At 30.7% G+C, this 12700-nt stretch overlaps 1 protein-coding gene across 20 annotated transcripts in view; it reads left to right on the top strand.

The window, feature by feature from the left end:
* Nucleotides 1–12700, top strand: part of LOC126907910 (microtubule-actin cross-linking factor 1) — a 69285-nt gene that overhangs the window by 36660 nt on the left and 19925 nt on the right. For 15 of the 20 annotated variants that reach the window (XM_050689655.1, XM_050689609.1, XM_050689591.1 and 12 more), the window contains 17 exons: nucleotides 1551–1714; nucleotides 2090–2205; nucleotides 2471–2574; nucleotides 2647–2862; nucleotides 2937–3325; nucleotides 3391–3598; nucleotides 3685–4053; nucleotides 5444–5914; nucleotides 5981–6256; nucleotides 6323–6670; nucleotides 6734–6994; nucleotides 7462–7676; nucleotides 7800–7926; nucleotides 8199–8282; nucleotides 8396–8626; nucleotides 11067–11143; nucleotides 11203–12430. In XM_050689655.1, the coding sequence (XP_050545612.1) occupies nucleotides 1551–1714; nucleotides 2090–2205; nucleotides 2471–2574; nucleotides 2647–2862; nucleotides 2937–3325; nucleotides 3391–3598; nucleotides 3685–4053; nucleotides 5444–5914; nucleotides 5981–6256; nucleotides 6323–6670; nucleotides 6734–6994; nucleotides 7462–7676; nucleotides 7800–7926; nucleotides 8199–8282; nucleotides 8396–8626; nucleotides 11067–11143; nucleotides 11203–12430 (4884 nt within the window). Of the gene's footprint in view, nucleotides 1–1550; nucleotides 1715–1836; nucleotides 1881–2089; nucleotides 2206–2470; nucleotides 2575–2646; nucleotides 2863–2936; nucleotides 3326–3390; nucleotides 3599–3684; nucleotides 4054–5443; nucleotides 5915–5980; nucleotides 6257–6322; nucleotides 6671–6733; nucleotides 6995–7461; nucleotides 7677–7799; nucleotides 7927–8198; nucleotides 8283–8395; nucleotides 8627–11066; nucleotides 11144–11202; nucleotides 12431–12700 lie in introns of those variants that run through there. The other 5 variants (XM_050689733.1, XM_050689744.1, XM_050689719.1 and 2 more) reach the window with 3 other exon arrangements.

Genomic DNA, 12700 nt, shown 5'->3' with positions numbered 1-12700 from the left:
TTTGAATCATCGCTGAAAATTAAGATTGGCAATGAAATTGCACTTAACGCCGTGTATTTAGGACTTCCTCTGTTATCGTGTGTACACAGTTATTATCGAGGTATTTCTCATAGTCTCCTGCGGACAGTTTGTTTTTTATACACTCCGGTTACATCACTTCACGAGTTCGTTGTGGATCGTATGTATTTTCAGTGATCCGGGTAGTATGCATCGATGGTTTCTTGCAACACGATATTATTTCCTCTTGGCCGTGCATAATGATGTGAGATGGTGTCCGCAGTGTGTATATACTCGTGTGTGACCTGGTTTACGGTACGTAACAATGTTTTTTAACGCGTACAAGCCCATACGTCATGTCTCGTCTATGTAAGACGTCTAACTTGAAAAAAATAATCGTCTATGGTCGTGTGTTATTGTTGTTATCTATCGATTCTGAATTTTTTTTGTTTCGCCAGTTCATTAATGTACTCGCGCATATTTTTTAATACAATCGGCATGGGCGAGTACGTATGTGTGAGTGTGTGTGTCGTCGTTGTTGTAAACGACCTCCGTAGTGGCGAACCTCAGTTGTCCATTTAAGGCGAAGACTAGACGGTTGGGAATCGCGCGAAAACAACTGGTGCTGGTCCCAACTGTATGCCCAAATTGTACTTGGGTGATGATGTGGCAGGCGTGTGCGCATAATGTAGTTGCTGTACTACACTTTATTGTTGACCCTATTCACAAAAATTGTTTTAATCAATTATGCCCAGTAAATAACGCCTCCGACCTTATGTAAAATGTATACGCGGGTCGATCCAAAAAAGTACATGTCACTTTTACTATTCGTTACACAATTACTACTATTTTAAATTAAAAATCGACTTAGATGCAAACTATCATTGAATTCCATTGAATCCTTATAAAAAGTATGAATATTTATTGTATTTTTTGTCGCAATCGAATCTTATGTTATTCCTTGTGAAAGGTATTTAAATACTCAGATTGTTGGACAATTCCCCGTCCCTTTTTTTTTTTAATACTCGTGTTTTACAAATAACTTAGCGTGAAAGGCACTTATGATAATTTTTTGAGTTTTTACGCATCGAAATGAATGTACACAATATTCAAGAGCATCCCACGATTTGTATGTCAATATAAATCAAATTGTTTCATACATTTTTCATGATCTTTATTCATTTATATTATAATGTTTATGCATTGATATTGCCAATGATACGATATAATCAAATGTTAACGAAAAAAATCGTTTTTTTTACTTTTAACGATTTTTTGGAGCATTTCTATCCAACTGTACTATTTTATTCCCAATCAAATGCCGACCGGATTCAAGCGACAATTTAAAATTATCTTAGGATTGATAATAATCATCATAACCCAACCTACAATTATTGACGGTGATCAATAACATCCCATCGCTTTTTCTCTTAGATATGCCGCTCATTCTGATCATACAACACTACTTTCGATATATCTAAAATATACGAGTGGATTGTGTTGGTGACAACATTAATTTTTGATATTTTTATTAATCATTTTTATTTCCACAGATATCGGATATTGTGGTGGGTGAAGAACCCAACGTGTCGGCAAGGGATGCCTTATTGAAATGGGCTCGAAAGTCAACCTCCAAGTATCCGGGAGTGCGCGTGTCAGACTTCACGTCTTCTTGGCGCGACGGCATGGCTTTCAACGCAATCATTCATAGGAACAGGTGACAACTCTATTATACAATTATTGTCGTTAGCGTGTTTTAGACCATTGCCTTAAAATATATTATTATTATTATTATGTCGACATAATTATTTACAATAATGATGTTTGACAAACGTACANTGGCGCGACGGCATGGCTTTCAACGCAATCATTCATAGGAACAGGTGACAACTCTATTATACAATTATTGTCGTTAGCGTGTTAGACCATTGCCTTAAAATATATTATTATTATTATTATGTCGACATAATTATTTACAATAATGATGTTTGACAAACGTACTTGGCATAATTAATAGCGCACATGAGTTTTTAATATTGTTGCCGTTGCTTTTTGATACAATATGTGTTTATTCAATTGTGTTTTTTTGTAGACCCGATTTGGTAGATTGGCGCACTGTGAAAAACAAGACGGTTCGCGAACGTTTGGAGTCGGCTTTTTATACTGCTGAACGCGAATACGGTGTTACCAGGCTGTTGGATCCCGAAGGCGAGTATCTATTCATATCTGTTTAAATGTCAAAAATCTTCCCACGAACATCAACAGTAAAAAATTGTGCTTCGGGTTGTTTATGTATAGATTACTGTACCAATTAAAAATACATTTTCATTACCCATTAATTAACATTTACATTGATTTAAAGTTATCTAATTGTAAGAGCCCGCAAGGAAAATTTTGTTAAAAATTTTCTATAATTATTATGAATTAAAAATCTAAAATGTTAATCAGTAGTAACAAAAGTTGTTTTGTACAGATGTGGACACCCACGAGATCGACGAGAAGTCTATTATCACTTATATATCTTCGTTACATGAAGTTTTCCCCGATCCCCCACGCTTACACCCTCTTTATGATTCGGTAAGCTGTCAATAATGTAATTCAAAAAGACAATCTTTTCTCTTAATTGACCTTTTATAATTTTTTATGTAGGATTCTCAACAGCGTATCTCGGAGTACAGGGAAATCGCGACGTCGCTCAATCGTTGGATGCGTGAAAAGTTATCCCATATGTCAGATCGTAACTTCCCAAATACGTTAATAGATATGAAAAAGTTGGCCTCTGAGTCAACTAGGTTCCGTAATGAAGAACTACCACCTCGACATCGCGACAAACAACATCTTGTTCATTTGTACAAAGATCTCCAGGTATTTTTTTTACATTTTGGAAATGTTTTTGTTTAAATTATTTGATTTTACTGAATCGTTTTTTAAACGTATAGAAATATTTTGATGCGGTTGGTGAAGTGGACATCGAACCCGAGTTACAAGCTGATTCCATTGACCGTACGTGGAACCGTCTGATGATGACTTACCAAGATCGAGATTCGGCCATTCAAGAAGAGATTAAGCGGTTGGAACGTTTACAACGATTGGCCGAAAAGGTACATCGTGAAGCCAAGCGTACTGATCTTAAGTTAGACGAGTTAGAAACGCGTATCGTGGAAGAAGGCCGCCGTGCTGATAGACTTCATCCGTTAGACGCAAAACACAATGCTGATCAATTAGAAACCGAGCTTCGGCTGTCTGAAGACACTATTCAGTCACTTTTTGTTGACGTGCAGGCACTTAGAGAAGGTCGATATGCTCAAGCACCAGAACTTCAAAAAAGGTATTACTTAAATTTTATTAAATAACTTTTTCGTTAAAAGTTTCAATTTTTAAATATTTTTTTAGGGTGGAAAAATTACATCAGAAATGGGTAAATTTACGTTCATTGTTGCATTCTAAAGTGCTTACGCCATTAGCTTCCCTTTCGTTCCCAATCGTTGAAGAACGTACAGTTACCAAACAAACTAGAACTATTTTAGAAACCCGACTAGTCGATACTAACACTCATTTCCGCTCGTTACAAGAGTGCATTGATTGGTGTAATAATAAATTGGTTAGTTTTCAAACCTATTTTATGTGATACTTTCCGTAAAATATTTAAACTATTCAATTTATAAAAATGTTATTTTTATGTATTAGAAACAACTACAAGAAGCCGAGTATGGTTCAGATCTACCAAGTGTTAAAGCACTTTTGGATCAACATAAACGAGAACACAAATTAATTGATCAATTCCATTCCAAAGTCGAACAGTGTATAAATGCCAAGAGCAACTTTCATGGAGACGAATTAGCTCTTTATTCCCAGCACTTGAACACATTGCAAAGAGTGTATTCTGATTTAGTTACCTTTTCTAATAAACGGTTGTCTGATTTGGAGACATTGCAAGATTTCTTACAGTCAGCTACCAACCAACTGAAATGGTTAAATGAAAAGGAAGAAATCGAACTTAATCGTGATTGGAGCGACAAAGATCTTAACATTCCATCTATTCGACAATATTATGAAGTAATTACTTGAATTAAAAATAATTAAATAAAGCTAACTTCAATTAAAACATTAAATTTGGTGTTTATATTAATAACCCTAGTTTTATTATTTTAATGTAATATAATTATACAACATGATTGATTGACTATACCTTATTTAATATTTTTAAAAGTATAAAATATATTATAATTTTTTCTTCTCAGAAGTTAATAGAATCATCCTATGTTCTATAAATTAAAACAAATTTGGTCCTATCCCTCTTTTCTACTTTTTAACATAATATAAACTTAAGTTTTTTAAAAGGAAACAAACATATGTTTAACTAAATCATAAAATAGAAAATGACTGGCCAGTAACAACTTTTGGAATAGTATTCTCATAGACATAAATGTATAGACTAGAAATGATAGACCTTTTACATGTGTTATATTGAATCTATCATGTGTTGCTTCATTAGATATTTTTTTATGGAAAACTTGTTTATTTTGCATTAGTTTAATTGTATGTACATAATATGTTTATGTAGTATGATAACATTTAAAATGTCTTTGATAAATCCTTTTTTTATATAAAATTATGTTAGTTTCACAAATTATTACTTGTTCCTAGCCTGTTCATTTATATTTATGTGAGTATTTTAAATATATTTTATACTAAGATGGGAAGATGTTTTAAGTATTTAGGATCAGTTGTGCAAAAGAATGGTGGTATTGACGAGAATGTAAGACACAGGATTAAGTGAGGGTAGGTGAAGTGGAGAAAAACGTTAGGTATGTTATGCGATAAGAGAATTCCAATGAGACTGAAAGGTAAGTATGGTTCAGAGTGTTGGTGGACAAGAGAATAGAACTGAGAATGAGTGCAATAGTAATAACGCTTAGATGGATGAGTAGAGTGACTAGAGAAGATAGGATAAGGAACAAATATATAAGTGGAGTATAGGTGTAAAAGAGAATCGTGGATAAGATGAGAGAAAATATACTTATATGATTTGGTTATTTTATGAGCAGACAGGAATCAGAAACTTTAAAAACAGCTATGGAAATGAATCTTGATGGAAGAAGACCAAAAAATAGATGGAGGGATGTTATTGAATGCAATATGAGAACTGTTGATGTGTGCATAGATAATGTGGGAGATTGTGTCAAGTTGAAATTTAGTATAAGGGTGGCCGACTTTAAGTAGTTGGGATAAAGGCGAGAAAAAAGAAAACGAATACTAGGATGGGAAGAGTAATGTGGTTTAAAAAGGCTTTAAATTTCTAGAACATATGATTCTATTAATTGCAAGAACAAATTATAATATGTTTTATACTTTTAAAGGTATTGTGTGAGACTTAGTCAATTAATCATCTTGTATTTTTACGAATAATTAAATTAATTAAAAATTAATTTTTGCATTTTTTTAGAATTTAATGTCTGAATTAGAGAAAAGAGAGATACAATTGAGTTCTGTTCAAGATCGAGGAGAAGCGTTAATCTTGCAAGGTCATTCAGCATCTAAAACTATTGAGTCGTATATCACTGCATTGCAAACTCAATGGACGTGGTTGCTCCAATTGACTTTGTGCTTGGAAACACACTTAAAACATGCCACATATTATCATCAGTTTTATACTGATGTAAAGGATGCTGAAAATTGGTTAAATAAAAGAGATGAATTGCTAAATACTGTTTATAGTCAGTCAGAATTTAGCTTAGATGAAGGGGAACGTTTGTTGAAAGGTATGCAAGAACTTCGTGATGAACTTAACAATTTCAGTGAAGCTATTGCTACATTGGATGAAAGATCAAGACAGGTTGTGCCACTTAAACAACGTAGACTTCCAGTTACCAGACCAATTACAGTCAATGCTATTTGTAGTTATAAACAAAATGGGGTATATATAAATTAATTATTACATTATAAGTTAAGTGTAAATTTAATAATTTAAAATTGTTTTTAGATAAATGTTGAAAAAGGATCTCAGTGGTTACTTCATGATAATTCAGGCCGTGTCAAATGGAGGGTATCTAGAGGAATGAATCTTACTGATGATTGTAATGTTCCAGGAGTAGTATTTTTGATACCTCCACCGGATCAAGAAGCTTTAGATGCAATTGAACGTCTACGTAGAGCTTATGACCGAACAATTGCTCTTTGGCAACGCAAGCAATTACGTATGCGACAAAACATGATATTTGCTACTATTAAAGTAGTTAAGTCATGGGATCTTGCTCAAGTAATTATACCATTTAAAAATATTGCCAAAAGTTTATATTTTACTGAATAATAAATTATTGTATAGTTTTTGGCCATGGGAGCTGATCAGCGTAATGCTATTCGTAAAGCACTTAATGAAGATGCCAACAAACTTTTACGAGAAGGTGATCCAGCTGATCCCCAACTTAGAAGACTCAAGAGAGAAATGGATGAAGTTAATAAATTATTTGATGAATTTGAACGTCTCTCTAAAGCTGAAGAAGATGCTAAAAATCTTACTCGCATTTTTAATGAACAAGCAAAAACTATTCAACTATCGTTAGATGAGTATGAACATACTTTGAACACTAGATTGAGTGCACCTATACCAAGAGATATAGACACTTTAGAACATCTTGTAATTCAACATAAAGATTTTGAAACTTCTTTGAAGGTATATAAATTTTTATTTTTATTTATTATATTTTACTAAAATGTTGGTCAAATATATTTTCAGGCTATGGGTCCTGAAGTTGAAGCAATGCAAGCTACTTTTAAGAAAATGCCAAATAAGACACATGCATTGCAGGCTAAACATGATAAGATCCTGAATCAATGGAATCAATTATGGAATTTGTCTCAGCTGTATGTTGAGAGATTGAAATGTGCTGAAATTACTTTAACTGGAATTGAAGAAGCTAATAATACTATTTCTGATTTTGAGATCAAATTAGCATCTTTTGGCGAGATGCCGTCTGAATTGCCGGCATTAAAATTGGTGAGTTATTCAATTTTAACTATAAAACTATATCTTATATCTAATTATATCTTGTGTCATATGTTCATACCTTTCTATCCTTTTCAAGCATAATTTTGGTGTTCCATAAAAAAAAGATTGTAATTTATGAAATTATATATCATTGGCATATCACATTTCCTGTTGATGTGCATAAGCACAATTAGGGTGGCTGGGGGTCTATCCTTCTACATATATTGCACGTTTACTGGTGAACTTTTTTTGATTTTGTTACCCTGTTTTATAGTACATGTCATTCATATTTAAAGCCGACACTGCATAACAGCTAATTTTACAATTAAATTTTAGTTTAAAATTATTTTAACAAACTTTTTTTTGTCTGTTTAAATGAACTTCTCATTATGTTGTAATGAATAACTGATATCTTAAGATTATACAGGCTTTTTTCTGTTAAATTTGTGTAACTTAATATTAATAAATTACTTCAGGTTCATGAAGATTTGATAGCATTACAAAAAAGTGTTCTACGCCATCAACCAGCAATCGATCAATTAGTTGAAGACAAAAATAATACTAGACGCTTGACTGAAAAATCCAGACATCATTTGCCACGCCCTGTTCATCATGATCTTGATAGACTTGACAGTGATGTTAATCGTATTGTAAATAGATGGAATAATGTTTGTAGTCAATTAGTTGACAGGTATTAAACTTAATTATTTAAAATATAGTTATTGATAATTAATATATTTTTATATCTTATTATATAATATATTATAATAATTTTAATAGTATATTAAGTAAAATAATATGTTTTTATAACAAGGTTGAAGAGTTGTGAGGCTGCTTATGACCTCCTGAGTAAATATAAAAACGCGTATCAAAATGAAGTTCAAGTTGTTGATGATAATTTCCAAAAAATGCAAGCAAAAGATCTTACAGCATCGACTCGGGTAAGTTTCAGAGTTATAATTAATTTTTTCTGTCGGTATATTATGATTAAAATTTTGATCTCTGAGTAAGTATTGCATATTTTTTTCATGTAATCTTAATCATAGCAATGCATGGGAATCATGGTAAAAAAATATTAATATCATTAATACATAATTTATCATACTTTAAGTAATAAATATAACTAGTACTATATTAATATCCTGAAATTTGAAATACACGTGCAACTATGTGGCAAGACATAATATGATTTATTTATAAATACATCTCTTAGGCTTTGTATAACAAGGTGCAGGAACATATTAAAGCAATTGAAAGTGTCAATGTGGATGGTGGCAGATTTATACGAGAAGCTAAGGTAATTTTGCTTTTTTTAACATAAAAAATATAGAAATTATAGTAAATATATGCCTATTATAACCATTTAACTGAGCTTAACACAAAACATTGCATCTAATTAACCATAAATAGATTTTTGACTTGCGACTTCAACATTATTGTGCGTGGCTCGTTGAAGAAGTTCATCCAAGTTTGGACGCCAGTAGTTACCAAAAAGGTCAAAATATGGATCCCAGTGCGGGGGAAATAGCTATTTCACATGAATTGGACGTACTCAATCATAGGTTTCAAGCATTACTTAACATGTTAGTTGACCAGCTCAAAAATTTGGCATCATTGAATCTTGACGACCATGAACTACAGGTATAATTTTTAGTTAAACTAATATAACATAATGTGAAAAATAGAATCCACCTACACAGTTATTTAAGTTAAGATTTCAATACGATTAAATAGACACTTTTTTAGAAACCAAGATTAAAAAAGATGTTATTACAGATATTGTGAAAGTACTTTTAAACATGTAATTTAACATGTAATTTTTGTTATAAAATCAGTAAAATTTTCATTAAAAAAAAAAATTATAATCTTTGTTTAGTGTTTTATCAAAGTATTTGTTTGGGTTAAATAAAAATGTATGAGCTATAATTCTAAAAAAAATAGTTTTTTTTCTTATATTTTATTCTGTAATGCAGTAATTTAGCATCAGTGGTATTTCTAATTTATGAAAAATTATTTTAGTGCTTCCAGTTTAAAGTTAAATTTCTATTATTTAAATGTAAATTTAAATCAATAATGAAAAGACAAATCCTTGTGAATGCTTTGGTAAATTATACAATCTGCAAAAAAAATTTGCATTTAAATTAAGTATTTTCTTTGAAAATGTAATTGATTTATCCAGCAAAAAATAGTCATATGTTAAAAAATATTTTTGTTTGTGATTTTTATTTTATCAATTAATCATCAAAAATAAAACATAATTGACTCTGTTTTAAATCTATGTCTCTTTGTTACTGAAAGATTTAATTATATATGTAACTTAAAATTTTATAGCTAAATGGTTAGGGGTAGTCAGAAGAACTAAAGAAAAAAAAAAAAAGAGTTTAATTTATTTTATATAATAAATTATACAAAGTTATTATATTATGTTCTAACTTTATTTGACAAAAAAAAAAAAAGTGTATTATAGCTATATTTGTTGAACCTCCTCTTAGTGGTCGATGATCACTGTAAATAAAAAACCCAGCACAGGGAGGTCGCGGCACAGTGGTAACGTGGCATAGTTGGATCAAGTATTATGATATCTGACAGTGATTAAAATCACTATAAAAAAAAAACGCTTCGATGCAAATCTTTAGATAGTGTTTAATTTTAAAAAATTGGTGGATTATTCCAAAAGCTACATGATCTGCTAGTTCATTATTAATATCCTATTTAAGATAAAGTATGTCGAATGAAAAAGGGATTATTAAAAAATATTATTTCTCATAAAAATATAATGTTGATCCATACACTTTTCAATATGTCATAGCATTATAAAGTTAAAAATGTAAAAAATTAAATCGAGAATTTTCACACAATAATAGCATTTGGTAGCCATTTTCACCGTGAAGACAAAATAAAGTCCGAAATTTTTTTTCTGCATAATAAAGTATATTACATTAGCTTTAATTTAAGATATATATAAAAGTGTCAGACCTTCCGGAACATTTTCAAAAGTTAAGTTGAAAAAATTAATTTTTTGTAAAAAAGTTGTCATTTTAAATCCCCCCTGTGGGCAGGTTAAGGGTTAAATTTATCAAAAATATATACCAAATGAAAGGTAATGATATTATGCATCTATATAAAAAAGAATTATATTGATATGTTCATTTTTCAAAAAGTTATGGCACTTTTAAGTAAAAAAATTGAAAAAATTTCGAAAATTAGCGATTTTTAAATTCGTAATTTTTTTGGAGGTTTCCCCATTTACGGGGAACGAGGGATTTTTTTTCAATTTTTGAGGGTAATGTCTTCGACTAGATACAATTTGTGATCTTTTGACGTATCATTGAAAGAAATCGGTTCGGTGAGAGCTGAGAAAAAGTGGTAACAGACACACACAAAAAAAAAATAAACACATCTTAGTAAAACCAATACCTTCTCAGCTTCGCATCGAAGCTAAAATCACTCAACATATTTAAATGAAATTTGTACAGCTTATTGAAAGCATGAAAAACTGATCTCAGAATTTTTTTTTAATTTTTGTCAAATGAAGTTAAAACACAATATAATAACTTTGTATTATTTGTCATATAAAATAAATAAACTGCTGTCAAAAAAAAAAATTTAAATACTTAGTTTCCTAATTCTGATTACCCTTAATCCTTTAAAGACTATTTACTTTTATCATTTTCCTAACAATTTTGTTATGTTTATTTTTAATTATATAGTTGTATTTTTCCATTCCTTACTTTCTTTTTTATTTAATTACATAAGTTGTAGTTTTGAAAAAAAATGTAATTTTTTCATGGTATTTCAAAATGTACTTTATATTTTATTTATTTCTAATGGGATATGAGTATGGAAGAACTAATGATTTTGTTTGTTTGTTTGTTTGATTTGGTTAAAGGACGGTTAAAAGTATCTCCCACATATATTTTTTATTTGACACACCTTAGATTAATTGCAATTACTATATTTTTACTGGCCAATAAATAAACTCTAATATACCCTTGAAATGTTTTAATATAGTAATTTACCAAATTCAGGTTAGTCTGTTAGCTTATTAATTTATCTTTATTAAAAACTTTGTTTTTAATAGGAGTTTGTCAATAGTATTGAGGTGAGGCCCTTACGCACATTCAGAACAGAATTCAACATTTATGATACAGTTGCTGAGTAAGTATCTTGTCTGTTTTTTTTTTGCTAACTAACATATAATAATTTTTTTTTTTAAGGATTTCAACAAATGGTGTGAATGGAGAACAGATATTAGCACATAAAACGAATGGTCTTCAGGCCACTATGGGTAATCATAATACATCTTTACCTGCTGCTGATTCCTCAGCTTCATCAGACACTAGGTCAATTTGGCAACGAATGAATGAAGGTGGTTTTGCTGATGATGATATAATTAACACGCCTGGTATTGTTCACCCTAAATCTGGTGTAGTTTTAACTGTTGGTGAAGCAATCCGACAAAGAGTCTTAGATGTGCGTACTGGTCGTATTGCCACTCAGCCTGATTTGAAATCTGGATGGTTAGATATTGAACAGGCTGTTGAAAAGGGTTTGATGCACAGAGCTTTAGCTGAAAAATTACTAGGACCCTGTATAATGAGTGCTGAAAATGGAGGTCCATACATGACATTATTGGAAGCCATACAAAAGGAACTTTTAGATGCTGAACGTGGTCCTATGGAAAGAATAAAGGTAAAAAATGAGGAATCACTTGAATCTAGTGAGGTTAGGGGTGAGATTTTCCAAATGTTAAATAAAAAAGTAACTGTAAATAATAAAGAAATTACTGTGCTCGATGCAATTTATCGTGGTCATTTAGATGAATTGCAACTTGACGAAGAAGAATTACTACTGCTGTCAAAATTAAATGGCCTTAAGCCAAAAAGTTCAATTAAAGCATTGTTAACTAAAACATTAGATGCTTTAAAATTGAATGATGATGCTAGAATTGATGTACCTTTTGAGGGATGGGGTTTATTTGAAGCAATTGAACAAAATTTATTAGATCCTATATCAGGTGTTTTCATTGTACCGGGAACTGACCGTCTAGTGTCATTCAAGGAATGTATTGATTTAGGAATAATAAATTCAGAGTCAGCTGTAGTAGTTGATCCAAAGAAGGCAAGGACATTAAATTTAAAACAGGCTTTAAGAAAAAATATTTTAGATATGACAGGTCATTATCGAGGAACAACAATGAAGGAAGCAATTGAAGCATATTTTGTATGTGATCCATTGGCTATACCAGTATTTGTGGAACTAGTTGAACCTCAAAATAATAAACATAAAAAGGAATACACAAGTAGTGTTAAACATTCTTTTGTTGTACAAGATTCAATTACTGAAGAAGAAATAGATGATATAGACCAATATAATTATAGCAGTTTAATAAAACCAGTTGTTTCTATATCACAATTTGATTATGGGATGGCTGGAATAACCCCGGTAATTGATAGCATCAACAGTTTATTGTATTATAACGCATGAAATGTGTTTTGTCTGTGAGAATGTAATACATTATTAATAACTATTTAGTTTTTTTCATGACCATGAGATCAACTATGTGTTTTGTGATCGATTGTATTTGATTTTTTTTTTTTTTTATTGCTTTTGTTTTATTTTGTTTTTTTTATTTCAGGAACTCCAGAAAGTTGAAAAATGTTTAACTAAATCCAATGTATTTTGTTTAATTAATTTTTGCCTATATATAACAAC

Source organism: Daktulosphaira vitifoliae, unplaced genomic scaffold, assembly GCF_025091365.1.
Source record: "Daktulosphaira vitifoliae isolate Bord-2020 unplaced genomic scaffold, ASM2509136v1 Scaffold_1, whole genome shotgun sequence".
In the NCBI taxonomy this organism is placed as follows: domain Eukaryota; kingdom Metazoa; phylum Arthropoda; class Insecta; order Hemiptera; family Phylloxeridae; genus Daktulosphaira; species Daktulosphaira vitifoliae.
The sequence above is the reverse complement of the archived record's forward strand: the minus strand, read 5'-3'. Positions and strand labels throughout refer to the sequence as shown.